Source organism: Coregonus lavaretus (assembly GCF_964263955.1).
Source record: "Coregonus lavaretus genome assembly, chromosome: 15".
NCBI lineage: Eukaryota > Metazoa > Chordata > Actinopteri > Salmoniformes > Salmonidae > Coregonus > Coregonus lavaretus.
In genome coordinates this window covers 48,785,313-48,808,600 of record NC_140002.1, presented here as the reverse complement: position 1 = coordinate 48,808,600, position 23,288 = coordinate 48,785,313, and the positions used below count along the sequence as shown (strand labels likewise).

Sequence of the window (23,288 nt, the reverse complement as noted above, 5' to 3'; positions counted from 1 at the left end):
ACAACATCCAACACAGAGCTAAACACTACACTACACCCAACACAACAACCACACAATCCACATCTACTACCAAAGTGTGCGGGCAGAAGCTGGATCAAAGATCCCTGACCAGCCCCCCATGTTACGTTCTCCCCTCGGGTGTAGTTTGTCTGAGGAGAAGACGAAAATGCCCGTGCCTGCGCACACAATGTAAACTAGATGGATGGGGAAGAGATGTGGGGTGTAACGAACTAAAATAACCAGACACAACAACCAGAACTCAATGTTAGCCCTCGGGGACATTTAGTAAGGTATTAAACAAAATTAATATACACCACCCATTTAAGAAACAGTAATAAAACAAAAAACAATCAAACAAACCAGGGAAGGTAAGAGAAGGGAATGTTTGGGAACGGGGTCCAAGTAATGAAAATAAACAAAAGGTCCCTCCTCTTCTACACACCTAATCCTTCCTAACACACTCTAAGCCTTAACCAGCTTTCCTACCTGTTACCACAAATACAGGGGTGACACCCGCCCGGCTAACCTAGTGTGTAAAACAGTGGGTTATCTACGTGTGAATGTACACCCATGGGCAGAACTACCTTTCCCTTCTCCAGGACCCAGGGAGGGTGGAATACAGCAGGAGGACAGGCTGGAACACAAACAAAGATAAATCAAAACATCCAGTTAACAAATCCTCAGACAAACAGCCAAACAAAAAGTGCCCCCTCTCTCTCTCTCTCACTCGCTCACACGGCAAACAGTTTATATACTCTAGTCAATCAGTCACTCAACCACAGCTGCCAGGACTCCGGACCGAAGCCACGCCCACCATCGTCAGCCGCAACTCAGCACACCTGTAATAACCAGAACACACAAACAGAACAACCACTCTGAACCACACACACACTACAAAGGACGATTAAGAGAAAGAAAAACATGTCACACGTAACAATCGCTCTCTCGCTCTCTCTGTATAGACAGCATGGATAATACAGTGGGGAAAAAAAGTATTTAGTCAGCCACCAATTGTGCAAATTCTCCCACTTAAAAAGATGAGAGAGGCCTGTAATTTTCATCATAGGTACACGTCAACTATGACAGACAAATTGAGAAAAAAAATTCCAGAAAATCACATTGTAGGATTTTTGATGAATTTATTTGCAAATTATGGTGGAAAATAAGTATTTGGTCACCTACAAACAAGCAAGATTTCTGGCTCTCACAGACCTGTAACTTCTTCTTTAAGAGGCTCATCTGTCCTCCACTCGTTACCTGTATTAATGGCACCTGTTTGAACTTGTTATCAGTATAAAAGACACCTGTCCACAACCTCAAACAGTCACACTCCAAACTCCACTATGGCCAAGACCAAAGAGCTGTCAAAGGACACCAGAAACAAAATTGTAGACCTGCACCAGGCTGGGAAGACTGAATCTGCAATAGGTAAGCAGCTTGGTTTGAAGAAATCAACTGTGGGAGCAATTATTAGGAAATGGAAGACATACAAGACCACTGATAATCTCCCTCGATCTGGGGCTCCACGCAAGATCTCACCCCGTGGGGTCAAAATGATCACAAGAACGGTGAGCAAAAAACCCCAGAACCACACGGGGGGACCTAGTGAATTACCTGCAGAGAGCTGGAACCAAAGTAACAAAGCCTACCATCAGTAACACACTACGCCGCCAGGGACTCAAATCCTGCAGTGCCAGACGTGTCCCCCTGCTTAAACCAGTACATGTCCAGGCCCGTCTGAAGTTTGCTAGAGTGCATTTGGATGATCCAGAAGAGGATTGGGAGAATGTCATATGGTCAGATGAAACCAAAATTGAACTTTTTGGTAAAAACTCAACTCGTCGTGTTTGGAGGACAAAGAATGCTGAGTTGCATCCAAAGAACACCATACCTACTGTGAAGCATGGGGGTGGAAACATCATGCTTTGGGGCTGTTTTTCTGCAAAGGGACCAGGACGACTGATCCGTGTATAGGAAAGAATGAATGGGGCCATGTATCGTGAGATTTTGAGTGAAAACCTCCTTCCATCAGCAAGGGCATTGAAGATGAAACGTGGCTGGGTCTTTCAGCATGACAATGATCCCAAACACACCGCCTGGGCAACGAAGGAGTGGCTTCGTAAGAAGCATTTCAAGGTCCTGGAGTGGCCTAGCCAGTCTCCAGATCTCAACCCCATAGAAAATCTTTGGAGGGAGTTGAAAGTCCGTGTTGCCCAGCGACAGCCCCAAAACATCACTGCTCTAGAGGAGATCTGCATGGAGGAATGGGCCAAAATACCAGCAACAGTGTGTGAAAACATTGTGAAGACTTACAGAAAACGTTTGACCTGTGTCATTGCCAACAAAGGGTATATAACAAAGTATTGAGAAACTTTTGTTATTGACCAAATACTTATTTTCCACCATCATTTGCAAATAAATTCATTTAAAATCCTACAATGTGATTTTCTGGATTTTTTTTTCTCATTTTGTCTGTCATAGTTAACGTGTACCTATGATGAAAATGACAGGCCTCTCTCATCTTTTTAAGTGGGAGATCTTGCACAATTGGTGGCTGACTAAATACTTTTTTTCCCCACTGTATATGAATAGAAAAGGTGTGTACAGCAGTAGTTATATAGGATGAGCCATGACTAGAATACAGTATATACATATAAAGTGGTTGAAACGGTATGTAAACATTATTAAAGTGACTAGTGTTCAATGGCTCTATGTACATAGGGCAGCAGTCTCTAAGGTGCTGGGTAGAGTACCGGGTGGCAGCCGGCTAGAACAGTGACTACGGTTCAGGTCAGGGTCCTGGGCGGAGTCCGGCTAGTGGTGACTGTTTAACAGTCTGATGGCCTGGAGATAGAAGCTGTTCCTCAGTCTCTCGGTTCCAGCTTTGACGCAACTGTACTGTCTCTGCCTTCTAGATGGTAGCGGGGTGAACAGGCCATGTCTCGGGTGGATGAGGTCCTTGATGAAATTCTGGGCCTTCCTGTGACACCGGGTGCTGTATATGTCCTGGAGGGCAGGCAGTGTGTCAGCCCCCCTGACAACCCCCCAACACCCACTGAGGGCACACAAAAGCCAGAGATTGTGCTTCTCATAGACTCTAATGGGAAATAAAGAGAAGAACAGAAACTATTTCCTAAACGCTGGTGCCCAAACACCCGTCTAGGGTCTCCTAGCCACATAATCATTCACATGGGCACAAACGGCCTTAGGAACCAGCAGGAAAGGGTAGCCACAGCACTCAAGGGAGTGATCGAGCATCTTCCACATTCCCCAACTCAAGAGTGGTCCTCTCTACCCTTCTACCAAGAAAATACTTTCACCTTGCCACCATACAGCGGGTAAATACAAGCATTTCCTGTGACTGTGCCTCGAAACCCAATGTTTACCTGGCCAATCACCACACCCTGGATTTGGACAGCCTCTGCAACCAGGGCCACCTCGACAAAGCGACAGTCTCAACTATTGCCAGGACCCTGAAAGACATTGCACACAACCGCAGCCCCTGCACTTCACACAGGAGCAACAGAGCGATGAACCCCTCGCCCAGACCTGTCCTCATGTTTGCTGCCTGTATCCCCCAATAGAATCCCCTTACTTAGCGATGATAGCTTCTCCATCCTAGAGGTGGAGATTAACCATTTCCAGGCCCAGGGACATGTACTAGTCTGTGGTGACCTAAATACAAGAACCTGACACTCTCAGCACACAGGGACAAAAACCAACCTGGAGGTGACGGCATTCCCTACCAAATATACCCCCCTTGACACAACCACAACAAAAATGGGTCACAACTCCTGCACCTCTGTCGCATGCTGGGTCTGTACATAGTCAATGGTATGCTTTGAGGGGACTCCTATGGTAGGTACACCTATAGCTCATCTCTTGGCAGTAGTACTATAGATTACTTTATCACCGACCTCAACCCAGTCTCCCAGAGCATTCACAGTCAGCCCACTGACACCCCTATCAGATCACAGCAAAATCACAGTATACTTGAACAGAGCAATACGCAATTATGTGGCATCAAAGTCGAACAAACTGCATACTATTAAGAAAAGCTATAGATGGAAGGAAAGTAGTGTAGAAACCTACCACAAAAATTGGGCAACAACAAATTATATCTCTTTTAGACAACTTCCTGGACAAAATGATTTACTGCATAATGAAAGTGTAAACATGGCAGTAGAAAGCCTGAACTGTATATTTGACCTTTCAGCTTCCCTGTCAAATCTAAACATTTCAAGCAGACAACCTAAGAAAATGAACAACAATGACAAATGGTTTGATAAAGAATGCAAAAACCTAAGAAAGAAATTGAGAAACCTATCCAACCAAACACGCTGAGACCCAGAACCTGAGCCTACGCCTTCACTATGGTGAAACACTAAAACAGTACAGAAATACACTATGAAAAAAGAAGCAACAGCACGTCAGAAATCAGTTCAATGTCATTGAAGAATACATAGAATCTAACCACTTCTGGGAATAGTGGAACACACTAAACAAAAAACAACATGAAGAGTTATCTATCCAAAACGGAGATGTATGGATAAACCACTTCTACAATCTTTTTTGCCCTATAACAAAGAACAAACAGCAAAAACATATGCATGATCAAATACAAATATTATAATCAGTTATTAAAGACTACCAGAACCCACTGAATTCTCCAATTGCATTAAAGGAACTACTGGACAAAATACAAACCCTCCAACCCCAAAAGACCTGTGGTGTTGATGGTATCCTAAATAAAATGATAAAATATACAGACCACAAATTCCAATTGGCTTTACTTAAACTCTTTAACATCATCCTCAGCCCCAGCCCCATGCCCTAGCCAGGTAGGGTGAGGCAGGAGGGGTGGGTGGTGAGTGGATTCCAGCCCTACAGCTCCGGTTACAGTGATTGTGCAACGGATCGCTGTGAACCTCACAGCCCCCTCCCTTTTCCTCTCTGCTGCCCTGTTCCCTCTCCTCGCTCTCCTACTACCCCTCTATCTCTCTCTTCTCCTCTCTCATACCCCTACACTATCTTATTTTTCTTATCATCTCCTGTGGCCTCTCCTCACTCCACTCTCCCCACTCTCCTCTTTCCTCTGCCTTCTCTCTCTTCCCCACCCTTCTCTCCTCTCATCGTTACTCCCCTCCCTTTTCTCCTCTCCTCCCCCTCTCCTCCTCTCACCCAGTGCTCTAGGTGTCAGACGGAGGAAGAGCAAACTGTGGTAGAGCTTATGAGCCTAGTAGAACCTAAGACTAGAGCCTAGGAAGCTCCCTCCCTCATCCGCCTGCGTGGGAAACAGGACGTTTTCTCTCTTACATGGAAGAGTGTGTTGATCAGCTACTCTCTACCAGAGGAAGACTGTGTGTGTGTGTGTGTGTGTGTGTGTGTGTGTGTGTCCAGAGTGCCCACTGCAATTATGCTCCTTACTCATTATGACTGTTAAGCAGAACACACAGAGGTCAGAGTGGCAGAGTTCATAGCAGCCACTGAGAGGCAGCACTGAAACCGGAGGAGAGGGGGCTTGGCCAGGTCACTGTGTGTGCAGGTTTGCTGTATATTCTGTGTCATTAATGTGTCACATGTACAGTATGTGTCATCGTGTGTGTGTGTGTGTGTGTGTGTGTGTGTGTGTGTGTGTGTGTGTGTGTGTGTGTGTGTGTGTGTGTGTGTGTGTGTGTGTGTGTGTGTGTGTGTGTGTGTGTGTGTGTGTGTGTGTGTGTGTGTGTGTGTGTGTGTGTGTGTGTGTGTGTGTGTGTTTGAGACCGAGACAGAGAGTGTTGTTATGTGTGTGTCTGTGTTCTCTTCCCCTCAGTCACCTCTTGGCTGTGGTGTTCTATTTGTGGCAGCCGTATCATCTGTGAGTCTCGATGGTAAACCATAAACTGTCTTACTTCACACAGAACCAAAATGGAGTCGTGGTACAATTACAGTAGACAGAGCATACTGTCACTTCCTCCATTCTGGGGCTACAGGAACTATCCCATTTTCCTCACCTCATAGTTAATGGCAATGGGCCTTGTGTCACTGTGTGCTGTTAGAGCCACAATGGTCCCAGAGACTCCTGTGTCCAATTTTGTGTCTGGGATATAGGCGTGTGTGTGTGTTCCAGACGACAGGCCACACTGTGCCCACAGGGAGGGGACACAGGGAGGGAAACAGCCAGGCAGCCACGTGGTGTGGGAGCAGGAGGGATGACAGGGAGGGAGAGGAGAGGGGGAGCAGGGGGGACAGGGGAGGAGAGGAGGGAAGAGCACTGACCCAAATAGTCACTCTGTTCCCCCCTCTCCCTCTCTGTCACACACATCACTCTCTTTCTTTTCCCTCTCCTACTATCCCACTCTTGCTCTCCCTCTCACTCCCTATCCTGTCTCTATTCCGCTTCCACCCCTCTCCCCTTCCCTCTATCCCACCCTCTTTTTCTCCCCATGCTCTGTTCTCCCTTCCACCTTCTACTCTCTTCCCCCTTCCACCCTCCCTCGCTCTCTCCCCTCCCTTCCCCCTCTCCCCCACTCTGTAACTTCCTGTAGTGGGATAGCAGGGCTGGGGTCACACCCACCCCACCCTCTCTCTCTCTCCTCCCTCTCCTCTCTCCCCCTCTCGCTCTGTAACTTCCTGTAGTGGGAAAAGCAGGGCTGGGGTCACACCCACCCCACCCTCTCTCTCTCTCCTCCCTCTCCTCTCTCCCCCTCTCGCTCTGTAACTTCCTGTAGTGGGAAAAGCAGGGCTGGGGTCACACCCACCCCACCCTCTTTATTCCTGGAACTCCCCACATTGTGAGGTCCCAGGGGAGGGGAGACACGCGCACACCCCACATTCCCTTAGCCCCCATGTCTCTCTCTCTCTTTCTCTCTCAGACACACACATACAAACAGTCCCCCAAGCCCCTTGCCCCATCAGCCGGCATCTCAGCTCTCTCTTCTCAAAGCGCTGGGTGAACACAGGAAGTAGCCTAGTACAGATAGAGAGAAAGATGGAGAATCTCAATTGCATACTCATCGCGTCCTCTCTCCTCTTCCTCGCCTCTTTCTCAAAACCCATTGGAGTAGAAGGTCAGAAGGGGGGTACCGCTGGCTTTCTCATGAGTTTTGTGAAGGAGGCGAGAGGACGCGAGGAGTATGCACTTGAGATTCTCCCAGTGAAGAGAGGGGAGGGAAGAGGGGAATCTAGCCTAGTTAGCCATCCTGAGCCTGTAGCCTTCCTGGCTGACTCTGTGTGTATCTAGTATCTCTGTGTCTGTTGTGGTTAGCTAGCTAGTCAGAGGTGTCGCATCACATTGAGCTCAGTGCTTACTTTTGTGACTATAGAGGGGTCTCTGTCCCTCTACAATGGGCATTGGGAGAGGACAGTGTGTGTGTGAAGGGGGAGGGGTGTGTGTGGTGGGGGGAGGCGTGTATGTAGCGGGGGGATGGTGTGTGTGTGTGTGTAGTGGAGGCAGGGGTGTGTGTGTGTGTGTGTGTGTGTGTGTGCGTGTAGTAGGGGGGATGTGTGTGTGAGTGGAGCCACACCCAGGCTGATTGGGGGACCACACCTCTGTGAGGAATCTGCTGCAGCTGGGTCACATGTCTGCCCCCCCTTTCCTCCCTCCTCCACCCCATCCCACCCCACCCCCACACCTAAACAGTTCCATATTGCAGCCAGCTCTTTCTCACTCCATTCAATTCAAAGTGCTTTATTGGCATGTTTACATTGCCAAAGCAAGTGGAATAGATAATAAACCAAAGTTAAATAAACAATCGAAATTAACAGTAAACATTAGTTTTGTATTTACAATGGTGTGTGTGCTTCACTGGTTGCCCTTTTCTTGTGGCAATAGGTCACACATCTTGCTGCTGGCACACTGTGGTATTTAATCTAATAGATATGGGAGTTTATCAAAATTGGATTTGTGGGTCTGTGTAATCTGAGGGAAATATGCTTCAGTGCCTTCAGAAAGTATTCACACCACTTCGACTTTATCCACATTTTGTCGTGTTACAAAATGGGATTAAAATTGATTTAATTGTCATTTTTTGCCAGTGGTCTACACAAAATACTCTTGACGTCAAAGTGGAATAAAAATTCTAACATTTGTATTAAAAAAACACTCATATATAGTGAGGGAAAAAAGTATTTGATCCCCTGCTGATTTTGTACGTTTTCCCACTGACAAAGACATGATCAGTCTATAATTTTAATGGTAGGTTTATTTGAACAGTGAGAGACAGAATAACAACAAAAAAATCCAGAAAAACGCATGTAAAAAATGTTATAGATTGATTTGCATTTTAATGAGGGAAATAAGTATTTGACCCCTCTGCAAAACATGACTTAGTACTTGGTGGCAAAATCCTTCTTGGCAATCACAGAGGTCAGACGTTTCTTGTAGTTGGCCACCAGGTTTGCACACATCTCAGGAGGGATTTTGTTCCACTCCTCTTTGCAGATCTTCTCTAAGTTATTAAGGTTTCGAGGCTGACGTTTGGCAACTCGAACCTTCAGCTCCCTCCACAGATTTTCTATGGGATTAAGGTCTGGAGACTGGCTAGGCCACTCCAGGACCTTAATGTGCTTCTTCTTGAGCCACTCATTTGTTGCCTTGGCCGTGTGTTTTGGGTCATTGTCATGCTGGAATACCCATCCACGACCCATTTTCAATGCCCTGGCTGAGGGAAGGAGGTTCTCACCCAAGATTTGACGGTACATGGCCCCGTCCATCATCCCTTTGATGCGGTGTTGTTGTCCTGTCCCCTTAGCAGAAAAACACCCCCATAGCATAATGTTTTCACCTCCATGTTTGACGGAGGGGATGGTGTTGTTGGGTCATAGGCAGCATTCCTCCTCCTCCAAACACGGCGAGTTGAGTTGATGCCAAAGAGCTCGATTTTGGTCTCATCTGACCACAACACTTTCACCCAGTTCTCCTCTGAATCATTCAGATGTTCAATGGCAAACTTCAGACGGCCCTGTATATGTGCTTTCTTGAGCAGGGGGACCTTGCGGGCGCTGCAGGATTTCAGTCCTTCACGGCGTAGTGTGTTACCAATTGTTTTCTTGGTGACTATGGTCCCAGAAGCCTTGAGATCATTGATAAGATCCTCCCGTGTAGTTCTGGGCTGATTCCTCACCGTTCTCATGATCATTGCAACTCCACAAGGTGAGATCTTGCATGGAGCCCCAGGCCGAGGGAGATTGACAGGTCTTTTGTGTTTCTTCCATTTGCGAATAATCGCACCAACTGTTGTCACCTTCTCACCAAGCTGCTTGGCGATGGTCTTAGAGCCCATTCTAGCCTTGTGTCGGTCTACAATCTTGTCCCTGACATCCTTGGAGAGCTCTTTGGTCTTGGCCATGGTGGAGAGTTTGGAATCTGATTGATTGATTGCTTCTGTGGACAAGTGTCTCCCTTTAAGAGTGTGCTCTAATCTCAGCTCGCTACCCGTATAAAAGACACCTGGGAGCCAGAAATCTTTCTGATTGATAGGGGGTCAAATACCTATTTCCCTCATTTAAATGCTAATCATGTGTTTTTCTGGATTTTTGTTGTTGTTATTCTGTCTCTCACTATTCAAATAAACCTACCATTAAAATTATAGACTGATCATTTCTTTGTCAGTGGGCAAACGTACAAAATCAGCAGGGGATCAAATACTTTTTTCCCTCACTGTACATATTCGGATTAGATAAGTATTCAACCCCCTGAGTCAGTACATGTTAGAATCACATTTGGCAGCGATTACAGCTGTGAGTTTTTCTGGTTAAATCTATAAGTATGTTCCACACCTGGATTGTGCAACATTTGCCCATTTATTATTTTCAAAAGTATTCTTCAAGCTCTGTCAAATTGGTTGTTTATCATTTCTAGCTTCTACTAAGCTAACATATGGAATTGTTTTAAGATGGTCATTACATTTACATTACATTTTAGTCATTTAGCAGACGCTCTTATCCAGAGCGACTTACAGTTAGTGATTACATATATATATTTTTTTATACTGGCCCCCCCGTGGGAATCGAACCCACAACCCTGGCGTTGCAAACGCCATGCTCTATCAACTGAGCTACATCCCTGCCGGCCATTCCCTCCCCTACCCTGGACGACGCTGGGCCAATTGTGCGCCGCCCATGAGTCTCCTGGTCGCGGCCGGCTGCGACAGAGCCTGGATGGTCATAAGATGGTCACATATTTAACCCCTTATTTTTGTTGGGGCAAAACTATCTCCATACATCCATTCATTTGTAACATTCATAACGTTAAGCTGACCAATAGAATGGGTAAACTTTTCTACTATGGGGGTTAGTAGATTGACATAGGCTAGTGATTTTTCTGTCTGTTACTCGTCATGTTGGCTGAGGAAAAGTAAATGTGGACAGTTATTCTAACATAGGCAATGCGTGGGTTTCAAGTTTGAGGACGCAAATTTAGATCATAAAAATGCAACTTTATAATTTAAAAAAATGATATCCTCACATTTGCAGACATATGTAAGATAGCCTACTATTCCTAATGTGATGATTAGATTGGATAGTCATAATTTAGGTCAATAATATAACTCAATCACTGTTCGCAAAAAAGACTGGTCAATGCAGTACGTAGTGGCGTAGAGTAGGCAGACTATAGGCTATATCACAGGAAAATGTTGGCCTTTCATAAACAACTTTCATGCAATTTTTCTACAATTTATATGACTTGAGACATTAGCAGAATCTTTTTTTATACAACAAAAATGTCAGGATAGCCTACTCTGGGCCTACGAAAAGGGGAGAGACAAATACAAGATGACGTCCTTCTAACCCGGAGGAGAAATTGATTGTCCAAAAACAAACAAAAGTGGCACTGACCCAATGATAGACAGTGAATATGCACACTCACCGGGGAGCTGGCTGATGTACTCTAGTGGTGCCAATAAGACAGGCTACGTTTCGCTCAATTAAATTGAGAATTTGGATAATTAAAAGACCGATTGGAGTCTTTTCATTGTCTTCTATTTACAGCAATAGCCATTTCGCTTTCCAAACTGTTTTTCCGTGATTGTATTTTTTTATGTTGCGATATGCCTGGCTGGGTCTCTCTGCCTTTCACTGGCAGTCACAACTCAGCAATAATCTATTTGCTGTGTGCTCTGCCCAAATTGCTGGCCATTCCGACTGTAGGCAATGCGATTTAAAACAATCCACAGCATTTTTTGTTTAAGAAGCTAATGATCCTCTGTGGCCAAATCATGCTTTCTGGGGTAGTAGCCTATTTTGAGTGATTTTATTTATGTACGTAAATAAGCTATTTAGGCTATATAATTTTGGCAATTTAATTCAATTTACTTTAGGGAAAGCTTAGCTTCAACTAGCTTTATGGACACGCCGCCTATGTAGTCTAACATCTCATCGGAATTCGGTAAGAATGATGCACGCTGTTGCATCGGAGTTACATGTTCTGTTAAGATGAATTGCCATAAACTAAATGTGATTTCTGGCATTCTGAGCACCGTGGGTGGACACCCTAATCAGGTTGCGCAACCGATGCATATGAATCCAGTACATTTCTTAAATGTCCGGTAAATTAAAATGCTGCCGGTCAAATTTATGGCACCACTTTTTCCTAACGGAAACCCTGATGTGTGTGCATGTTATGTGTGTGTGTTGGAGTGTCAGTGTGCGTGAGTGTGTAGAGTCCTGTGAATGTACAAGGCAAAATTTTTTAACAAATACAAGGGTCAACTCAGTCTGTGTAGCCATTCTGTTAGCTATTCAAATAGTCTTATGACTTGGGGATAGAAGCTGTTCAGGAGCCTGTTGGTGTCAGACTTAATGCACCAGAGAACAGTCTCCTTTCACATCGCCTGATATAGAGGTCCTGGATGGCAGGGAGCTCGGCCCCAGTGATGTGCAACACCCTCTGTAGCGCCATGTGATTGAGGGCAGTGCTGTTGTCATACCAAGCACAGAGTTAGTCCAGGCAAATTATTTTGTGACCTTTTATTTATTTATTTTGTTACTCGTGAACTTATTTAGGCTTGCCATAACAAAGGGGTTGACATTTCAGCTTAATTTTTAATTCAGTTGTACACATTTCTAAAAAACATAATTCCACTTTGACATAATGGGGTATTGTGTGTAGGCCAGTGACAAAAATCCCTATTTAATCCATTTTAAATTCAGGCTGTAACTCAACAAAATGTGGAAAATGTCAAGGGGTGTGAATACTTTCTGAAGGCACTGTATGTGTCTCTAATATGGTCATACATTTGGCAGGAGGTTAGGAAGTGCAGCTCAGTCTTCTCTCGAGAACCAGGTCTGTACATAGTCAAAGCTTTGCTACATTTTGGGCCAGTCACAGTGGTATTCTGCCACTGTGTACTCTCTGTTAACACTAGATTCGCTAAAGCATTCATTTGACTGCTCATGATTATAATTTTTTTATTACGCTGCCATTTTTGGTGATCGCTGTCCTTGACATTTCCTAAATAAGTCTATATAACACACTGCCATTGTTAGAATCGTAATATCACAAACAGAAATGGAGTTATAAGCAGTTTTAGGAGGGCATGTCCATTTTAAAATGGTTTTCCCCCTTTGCCCCTCCTTCTCCCGACAGTAGGGCCTGCTCAAGCTCCTTCTCCCGACAGTGGAAGTGGAAGGTGCCATGCCCAGTTGATAATCATTCCGATAATTGCCTCGAAACTTAACCTAAACTATACCGAAACTAATTTCACACATAAAACAACAGATTAAATAAATGGAGTCGAGTATGATGGGGGAGAATGGGTGAGTTGATGAGCGAGGGGAAGCGAACAATGCATAATTATGTAATCACCAATTGTGAATGAAGAACAGGGTGGGCCATTCTATTTTATTGATACTGTATATTCTAATTATAATCTCAAAATACCCTATATCAGTCCACACGCCACTATAGCAGACTTATCAGTCTACTCTGGCCTACTTGGAGTAGGCCCTACACAGTGAGAGCGTACGTAATTTACAATGGCAAGAAGACCAAGACGAATGGATGCACATGCTGCGTTAGCGCTGCTACAAGATCTGAATGAAAACGACTCAGATGGTGGGGAAGAAATTAATCATGACATCTCTAATGATTATCCTTCTGATTCTGAGCCTCCGTCTGAACCTATACCGCCGAGGCCTAAGCGAGAAAAAGCCAGAATGGTGCTCACTGAGCAGGTGCTCACGCCACCACCAAAGGAAATGTTGAGACAGGACAGAGAAAGGGAACGGCACCGTTTGGATAGAACAAGCCGGTGACAATGCTATGGGCCGATTTATCAGCACAAAATGTAATCACTGAGAGAGCAGGCCCTACATCTCAAGCTAAAAACAACATCAGCAACACACTCACCAGCTTTCGTTGTTTATGTGACATGGTCTGTGGCTGAGGTGCACAGGGAGCAAGGAGGCGCTGCCTGGGATCTGTCTGTTGATGAGCTGGAAGCGTTCATTTCAATCCTGTATGCCCGTGGAGCATTCGGTGGAAAGCACATGTATATGGAGAGCTTTTACTCGGACATGTATGGGATACCTTTCTTTGGAGAAACCATGTCACAGGATCACTCCAGAGAGATCATGCGTTACCTCCATTTTGATGACAAAGAAATTAGAATGTGACGCCTGGAAACAGACAAATTTGCCATGGAATCCGATGTTTGGAACAAGTATAGACAATACTTGACTATTTGACTGCTGTCATATCGACACTTATTCATTATAATGCCATTATTGGTTTTGTGCAGATTTTCACTATTTATCAAGCACACTTGGCACTTATAATGATGATTAGGCTACTGATGATTTCATAATTTGACCACCTGTCTTGCTCACCGTGCGTCTTTGTGGTTGGGGTATTTTATTTAGTTGTTATAAAAAGAAGCTGTTGCCATGTTCCAACACATATGCTTTCTGTTTCATAGTTGTAACAAAGGCATCCTTCAAATAGAAAGTATTGAACATTTGAATCTTGGTGTTTTTTGTTTTTACTTATAGACTACAGTAACGTAAACTAATGAAAATGCTATTGTGTTATTTGAAATAAAATTAAAATCGTATTCTAATGTTACCTAAAACCTTCATAAACACAAATGATTATTTTTGCGATAGCATATATGATACAGTTGAAGTCGGAAGTTTACATACACCTTAGCCAAATACATTTAAACTCAGTTTTTTTGACATTTAATCCTAGTAAGAATTCCCTGTCTTAGGTCAGTTAGGATCACCACTTTATTTAAGAATGTGAAATGTCAGAATAATAGTAGAGAGAATGATTTATTTCAGCTTTTATTTCTTTCATCATATTCCCAGTGGGTCAGAAGTTAACAAGACATTTGTGGAGTGGTTGAAAAACGAGTTTTAATGACTCCAACCTAAGTGTATGTAAACTTCCGACTTCAACTGTATGTATTAATTACTGTTAGAATTTTGCAGTCAAAATGACTGCTCTTTAGATTGAAGGGGGGTCCCTCGAGGCCCAGCGGTTCTAGTGTTAAGGGCCAAATAGCATTCCAGTATGCTTAGTTTTTTGGTTAGTTCTTTCGAATGGGTCAAGTAATTATATTTTTGTTTTCCTCATGGTTTGGTTAGGTGTAATTGTTTTGCTGTCCTGGGGCTCTCTGTGGGGTCTGTTTGTGAACAGAGCCCCAGGACCAGCTTGCTGAGGGGACTTTTCTCTAGGTTTCTCTAGGCTCTCTGAAGGTAATGGCTTTGCTATGGAAGGTTTGGGAATCGCTTCCTTTTAGGTGGTTGTGGAATTTAACGTCTCTTTTCTGGATTTTGATCATTAGCGGTTAGTCTTAATTCTGCTCTGCATGCATTATTTGGTGTTTTACGTTGTGCACTGAGGATGTTTTTGCTGAATTCTGGATGCAGAGTCTCAATTTGGTGTTTGTCCCCAATACTTCAATCAGTTATAGAACCCACTGCTCTAAATGTGAGGTCTCGGGTCCACTCACCAACCAAGAATTCACAAAATGGGATAAACCCCCAATTGAGACCATGCATGCAGAATTCTTTAAAAATATCCTTCATGTACAACGCAAAACCCCAAACAATACATGCAGAGCAGAATTAGGATTATGCGCGCTAATGATCAAAATCCAGAGAATTGCTGTTTTTAAATTCTACAACCACCTGAAAGGAAGCGATGCCCACACATTCCATCACAAAGCCCTCACCTACAGAGAGATGAACCTAGAGAAGAGCCATCTCAGCCAGCTGGTTCTGGGGCTCTGTTCACAAACACAAACAGACCCCACAGAGCCCCAGGACAGCAACACAATCAGACCCAACTAAATTATGAGAAAACAAAACGGTAACTATTTGACACACTGGAAAGAATTTGACATACTGGAAAGAATCAATGAAAAAACAGAGCAAACTGGAATACTATCTAGCCCTAAACAGAGAATACACAGTATCAAAATACCTGACCACTGTGAATGACCCAAAATTAAGTAAATCATTAACTATGCACAGACTCAATTGAGAGAGGTCGCCATAGCTCTCGAGAGAAGAAAGGATATGTGCACACTGCCCGCAAAATGAGGTGGAATCTGAGCTGCACTTCCTAACCTCCTGCCAAATGTATGACCATATTAGAGACACATATTTCCCACAAATCATACCCACAAAGAATTTGAAAACAAAACAAACATTGATAAACTCCCATATCTGTTAGGCGAAATACAGCAATGTGCAATCTTAGCAGCAAGATTTGTGACCCGTTGCTATGGAAACAGGGCAACCAGTGGAGCACAAACAACATTGTAAATACAACCAATATTTATCTGTTTACTTGTCTTCCCCTACTATTCGTATTACAACTATTTGCACATTGTTAAAAACACTGTACAGAGTTGATAATAGTTTTTTGTGTCTTCTAATTTTTTTTGTATTGTTTATTTCACTTGCTTTGGTAGTGTAATCAATGTTTCCCATGACAATAAAGTCCCTTTGAATTGAATTGAAAGAGAATGTATGTGTAAAGATTGTGTGTGTGTCTCTCTCTCGCTCCCCACTCCCCTCTGCTTCTAGAGAAGGGTGTGACTGCCTACCAGTGTGAGAGAGGGAGGAGACACAACACTTCTGTTGAGTTGCTCCTCCATTTCTCTTTCGCTCTCATTCCCTCACTGGCAGGGCTAGGATTAGGCTTTCTCTCTCTCTTTCTCTCTTTCTCTCTCTCTCTCTACTTCTATGTCCCTCTTTCTTTCTCTTTTCCTCTCACATAGGCCTACCCTTTATTGTATTTCTCTCTACTCCAACGGAGTATTTCTATTGTTTTTCTTTCTGCATAGTACAGTTTCAGAGTAGTAGGCCTACAGTTTGAGAAGAGGTAATGGTGGTTGTATTTGTTTTGTAATTTCCTATATTCTTACCTGTCTCTACTCCTCCTTCCCCTCCCCCTGTTCTCACCTCTCCTCTCTTATTGCTCTGTTATCTTCCTCTTTGCCTCTCTCTACCTCTACTGCTTTTTCCCTCTCTTTCACCCAACTCCTCCTCTCTCATCTCTCTGTGTTGTATGTCAGGGTATGTAGCAGTTGGCTAGCATGTCCTCTCTCCCAGTGTAGCAGTAGTCTAACTGTACCCCTGTACAGATAACTGTGCCTCTCTCTCTCTTTCTCTCTCTCGCCGTTCTCTATATGTATTATGTGTCTAACATGTAATCTCTTCCAATGTAACTGTTTCTCTTCTTCATATGTACTACTGCTGGCTAACAGTCCTCTCTCTCCCTCTCCTCTGCAGTGCCAGTCGAGTCCTAAGAAGGCCAGCAGTGGTGCCAGCTCCCAGTCCCAACCACATCCCAAGGAGCCCCAACCCAAGAAGGAGCCCCAACCCAAGGTTCCCAAGAAGGAACCCAAGACAGAGCCCCAGACCCAGGAGGAAGAAGAAGACATGCCCTCAGTACACATCAAACCAGAACCAGAGGAGGTGGAGTGCACGGTGAGAGAAGGATAGAGGAATGGGTGAATGAGTTGGGGTAGAGGAACAGTGAAAGGGGGTTAGAGGGATGAGTGGAGGGGTTGGGGTGGAGGAGTTGGGTGGTGAAGAGAGATGGATGACTAATTGGAGAGAGACATAGAGAAACAGGTCTGAATAGATGAATGGTTATAGGTGGGTGGTTATAGAGAGAGGCTAAAAGAAAATGGAGACTGGGTCTGTCTCTGGACTGTTAGAGAGGGTGGAGGAAAAGGTGGGGTGGTGATGACTGGCTGGAGAGGAAAGAGCAAGAGAGAGAAGGGTGGAGAGGGTGTGGATGGTTAGATAAGAAGGGTAAGGGCGGGGGAGGTTGGTGAAGAGAGGGAGAGAGATGGAGGAGGTGACCTGCAGAGTGGGTGGGGTTTGTTGGGTGAGCTGGGGCCCTATTTAGGACTATGCAAACTAAGTTACAGAAAATTCAGGATAAAATATTTAGTGTAGAACAGATTATTTGGAAAAGGGAATCGTGGCAGCTCTATAGGCCTAAGTTACATTTCTATGTGCAACGCTGTGAATGTAGAGAGAGAGAGAGGGGGCTGGGTAAGCAGTACAAAGTTACATAGCTTCCAGATAGAAATGTGTTGTGTAGAATATATTATCTGTCATCATGTTGGCTCTATAGACCCGTGTTACATTTCTATGTGGTATGTTGTGAATGGAGAGAGGGAGGGAGGAAGAGTTAGAGGGGGGGAGAGAGTGAGGGGGATGGGTGGGTGGGCTGATGGGGCGGGTGTGGGCCACCATTGCATAAGTGCTTGTTAGAGAGGGGTGTGGTTGGGTTGTCGTGTGTGTGTGTTTGCCCGCGCCCTTGTTTGTGTTTGCCCACGCATGCATGTTTGCCCGTGTCCATGCGCGTGTGTGTGTGTGTGTGCGCACATTTAGGTTAGTATTGTGGAGTAACTACAGTGTTGTTGATCTATCCTCAGTTTTCTCCTATCACAGCCATTAAACTCTGTAACTGTTTTAAAGTCACCATTTGCCTCATGGTGAAATCCCTTTGCGGTTTCCTTCCTCTTTGGCAACTGAGTTATGAACTACACCTGTATCTTTGTAGTGACTGGGTGTATTGCTACACCATCCAAAGTGTAATTAATAACTTCACCATGCTCAAAGGGGTATTCAATGTTTTATTATTGCTATTTTTACCCATCTACCTATAGGCATTGGAAAACTTCCCTGGTCTTTGTGGTTTAATCTGTGTTTGAAATCCACTGCTCGACTGAGGGACCTTACAGATAATTTTATGTGTGGGGTACAGAGATGAGGTAGTCATTCAAAAATCGTGTCCGTGCAACTTATTATGTGACTTATTGACTCAAGACATTTCAGCTTTTCATTTTTAATTCATTTGTCAAAGGAAATTCACTCACTCAATTTTGGGTAAGTCACAGTGGTCAGGTATTCTGCCACTGTGTACTCTCTGTTTAGGGCCAAATAGCATTCCAGTTTGCTCTGTAGTTTGGTTAATTATTTTCAATGTGTCAAGTAATTATCTTTTAGTTTTCTCATGATTTGTTTGGGTCTAATTGTGATGCTGTCCTGGGGCTCAGCGGGGTCTTTTTGTGTTTGTGAACAGAGCCCCTGGACCAGCTTGCTGAGGGGACTCTTCTCTAGGTTAATCTCTCTGTAGGTGATGGCTTTGTTATGGAAGGTTTGGGAATCACTTCCTTTTAGGTGGTTGTAGAATTTAATGGCTCTTTTCTGGATTTTGATCATTAGCGGGTATGGTCCTAATTCTGCTTTGCATGCATGGTGTTTTAAGTTGTACACGGCGGATGTTTTTGCAGAATTGTACATGCAGAGTCTCAATTTGAGGTTTGTCCCATTTTGTGAATTCTTGGTTGGTGAGCGGACCCCAGATCTCACAACTATAGAGGCCAATGGATTCTGAAACTGATTCAAGGATTCTTTGCCAAATCCTAATTGGGATGTTGAATTTTACAGTATGTTCCATTTTGTGGCGTAGAAGGCCCTTCTTGCCTCGTCTCTCAGATCGTTCACAGCTTTGTGGAAGTTACCTGTGGTTCTGTTTAGGCCGAGGTAGGTATAGTTTTTTGTGTGCTCTAGGGCAACTGTGTCTAGATGGAATTTGTATTCGTGTTTCTGACAACTGGACCTTTTTTGGAACACCATTATTTTTGTATTACTGAGATTCACTGTCAGGGCCCAGGTCTGACAGAATCTGTGCAGAAGATCTAGGTGCTGCGGTCCTTGGTTGGGGACAGAAGCACCAGATCAGCAAACAAACATTTGACTTCAGATTATATTAGGATGAGTATGGGTGCTAAAGACTGTTCTAGTGCCCTCGCCAATTTCTTGATATACACAGAGTATACCAAACATTAGGAACATCTTCCTAATATCGCCCCCCCCCCCTTTTGCCCTCAGAACAGCCTTAATTTGTCAGGGCATGGACTCTACAAGGTGTCGAAGGAGTTCCACAGGGATGCTGGCCCATGTTGACTCCAATGCTTCCCACAGTTGTGTCAAGATGGCTGGATGTCCTTTGTGTGGTGGACCATTCTTGATACACACAGGAAAACCCAGCAGCTTTGCAGTTCTTTAAACAAATCGGTGCGCCTGCCACCTACTATCAAACCCCGTTCAAAGGCACTTAAATCTTTTGCCCTGCCCATTCACCCTCTGAATGGCACACATACATAATCCATGTCTCAATTGTCTCAAGGCTTACAAATCCTTCTTTAACCTGTCTCCTCCCCTTCAGCTACACTGATTGAAGTGGATTTAACAAGTGACATCAATAAGGGATCATAGCTCTCACCTGGTCAGTCTATAGCTAGGTTTCCATCCAAATTGTCGAAAGATTTTAATGCGAATATTCTAGAATCCGCATAAAAAAAAAAAAAAACTCATTTCCCCCCAGTGGTGTGCTTCCACCAAATTGACATGTTTCAGATAAAAAATCAGTTCATGATGACGTAGTGCACACAAAATGTACTTTTTCCTCTTACATTTTTCTATATCGAAACAAAATCCAAAGTTCAATATGTTTCCATCGCATTTTCAACTCTACCGATAGTTTTGTCAAAAAATAGAAAATCTGCCTACTCTGGTCTTGGAACGTGCTCTCTAGCCAACAGCTCCCAGATACAGTGTGGGTATGCTGTGCGGGTAGGCTAGTCTACATAATAAGATTATTATTGATAAGGCTGAAAATTATTTGTATTTGTCAAAAGGCAGTCAAGCAGCGATCATCAAGTCACCAGAATAAGACCCTCGATATTTATTGGAAAGACGCATCAAGATCACTGTGCACTTTAACCACCCTGTGAAGGTCATCATAATTTATTTCATCTGTTGCCTAATAAACTGCATAGTTTCCCGAGTCATAGGGGGAGGACCACACACCATATCATTGCCTGAATCCACCAAATCACCACCATTTTGCGCATAATAACTTTTACCGACACAAAAAGATTCCACCATCTCGAACGAACAAATGATCTGTTAGCATTTATAAAATTGTACTGTAACTTCCTGTTTCCATCACAGCTGTCGTTTTTTTATTCGGTTTTACTCGCAGAAAAACTGTGGATGAAAACGTTGTTGGTGTCATGGAAAGAGCAGGTGTCCTTAATGTTTTGTACAGTCAGTGTATATGTTGAAGAGGGTGGGGCTCAAGCTGCATCTCTCGCTCTCTCTCTCTCTCGCCTAGGCCCCTAATATCGAGGGAGGCTTCCGCTCTCTGGTAGCCATGGCAACGGGGCACTGGCGGGAGTTGGAAAGACTGTGATGTAGCCTGCTTGCCCGCACCCCTCCCTACCCCCTCCTTCCCCCCTCACACACACACCCCTCCTCCACCTCTTCACTGCTACCCCACCCCCTCCCTTGCAACCCTCCCCCCTCCCCAAAACACACCACTACAGCCAAAGGCACATGCAAACACAAATACACACAGTTAAACTGACACACACACACAAAAATGAATACCTGCTAGCAATACAGTCTCATTTGGATACACTCTCTCTCTCTCTCTCTCTCTCTCTCTCTCTCTCTCTCTCTCTCTCTCTCTCTCTCTCGCAATCTCTCTCTCTCTCTCTCTCGCAATCTCTCTCTCTCTCTTGCAATCTCTCTCTCTCTCTCTCTCTCTTGCAATCTCTCTCTCTCTCTCTCTCTCTTGCAATCTCTCTCTCACACACAGACACACCCACACAGTGAGGCGCTCACGGAGTATGCATGTGCAAACACAAAAACACACAGCTAAACTGACACACACACAAAATGAATACCTGCTAGCGACACATTCTCATTTGGATTCTCTCTCGCAATCTCTCTCTCTCTCTCACACACACACACCCACACAGTGAGGCACTCACGGAGTATGCATGTGCGTGTCATGCATGTGCGAGTATGCACATAGACAGGGAGTTTTTGTTATCGTTTTTTCCGTAAAAATAAGAAAACATTTAAGAAAATTCCACGTCAAATCCTATTGCATGGTATGACCATTAGGGTGCAATTCACATTGACTCTAGTGTTCCTTCCATTTGTTATGTGTATTAGCGACTCACAACAAAAATATATTTCAGTTCTTCTCCCTACATTCTCTCAATTTCGATCCAACCGCTCCCTCTACACACACGCGTGCTGTTCACCCAAGCTCCCGTTAGGTCTACAGAAATGACTGCCTACAGAAACATATCTAACTGATGGGATACACCAAAAAAAAACGGTGGACAAGCTACATTCCTCGCCAAATCACGACAACTTTATCACAAATTCAAAATGGACAGGTTGATGAAAGTAGGGAAATATGTGTTCCAACCACAAGTTGTAGTTTTGGAATAATAAATGCATCTCGTCTATTCTAGGCTTTTTTGCTAACTGCTATAGTGTGCCATTTAGAATAGGTTTTAAAAAAACCTAGGCAGGTTCCAGACTGAAATATGCAACAAAAACAAATTGCATATTCGTATTCATTAATCTAGGGGCCTACTTTGTATCATTATTAACAAAAGCCTGCCCACAAATGTACTTTTCGGAAAAAAAAATCCCTTTATGATGATAATAATAATAATAATAATAATAATATGCCATTTAGCAGACGCTTTTATCCAAAGCGACTTACAGTCATGCGTGCATACATTTTTGTGTATGGGTGGTCCCGGGGATCGAACCCACTACCTTGGCGTTACAAGCGCCGTGCTCTACCAGCTGAGCTACAGAGGACCATGATGATCGGGACTTGTTAGTGGGAGTTTTGTGATAACTGCATTGTGATTTTAATTTTGTGGAGAGAAAAAAATAACATTTTTCAGTTAGTTTTAACATTAAGGATTCAATTTAGTTTAAACGTTCATACCCCTAACACAGACCACTGTAGTATCGCTAGGATGCAGCTAGCTCTATTCTCTGTCCCTATTCAACCTCAGTCAGTCATGGTGTCGTTGTCCAGAGCGAGTTAGTTCTCCTCCTGACTCAGAAACAACAGTACATTGGGGTGTGTGTGTTTGTGTCAAGTTGGGTTGTGTTATTGTTTGTAATAATTAGTCATCATCAAGACTTTACATTGACGTGTTTGTTATGTTTGGCTCTCTATTGTGTCATGCTGTTAGATTCTGTGTTTTCTACTGTTGTAACTACAATCAACTGTGGACTCCACCCTACTTTAAAGCACAGGTTATTGTGTGTGTGTGTGTGTGTGTGTGTGTGTGTTAGAGCCCTGCACAGGCATGAATTTTAAGCCCTACCCATGTCAGAGATGTTCAGGCCCTAACCGATTCCTTCTGCCAAATTTAAGGTGAACCCGAAATCAGAAGTAACTTCCTCCTTTAGTATCCATTAGCTGCTCGTCTGTCTGTCTCTCGCTCCCTGCGCTGCATGCACTCTGTGCATGGCTCTGCTTGTGTGAGTATCCATAGCAACGCCTCTGCTTGCTGTAATGATGAGGCAGAGATTTGGGCATTCAATGTATGGGACATTGCAACACAATACATGCTAGTCAGCCTGCAAAGTAAACACTTAAATAAATATGTGGGCTTGCTTCAGCTTCAGCTTTTTTCTCCAAAAACAATTGCACAAACCTGTTTACATCTCTGTTAGTGAGCATTTCTCCTTGCCAAGATAATCCATCCACCTGACAGGTGTGGCATATCAAGAAGCTGATTAAACAGCATGATCATTACACAGGTGCACCTTGTGCTGAGGACAATAAAAGGCCACTCTAAAATGTGCAGTTTTGTCACAGATGTCTCAAGTTTTGAGGGAGCTTGCAATTGGCATGCTGACTGCAGGAATGTCCACCAGAGCTGTTGCCAGAGAATTGAATGTTAATTTCCCTACCATAAACCGCCACCAACATCGTTTTA

General features: G+C 44.0%; 1 protein-coding gene across 3 annotated transcripts in view; it reads left to right on the top strand.

The window, feature by feature from the left end:
• Positions 1-23,288, top strand: part of LOC311142548 (Krueppel-like factor 8) — an 80,260-nt gene that overhangs the window by 35,747 nt on the left and 21,225 nt on the right. For 2 of the 3 annotated variants that reach the window (XM_084178225.1, XM_084178224.1), the window contains exon 2: positions 16,726-16,923. In XM_084178225.1, the coding sequence (XP_084034351.1) occupies positions 16,726-16,923 (198 nt within the window). Of the gene's footprint in view, positions 1-16,107; positions 16,316-16,725; positions 16,924-23,288 lie in introns of those variants that run through there. The other variant, XM_084178226.1, reaches the window with a different exon arrangement.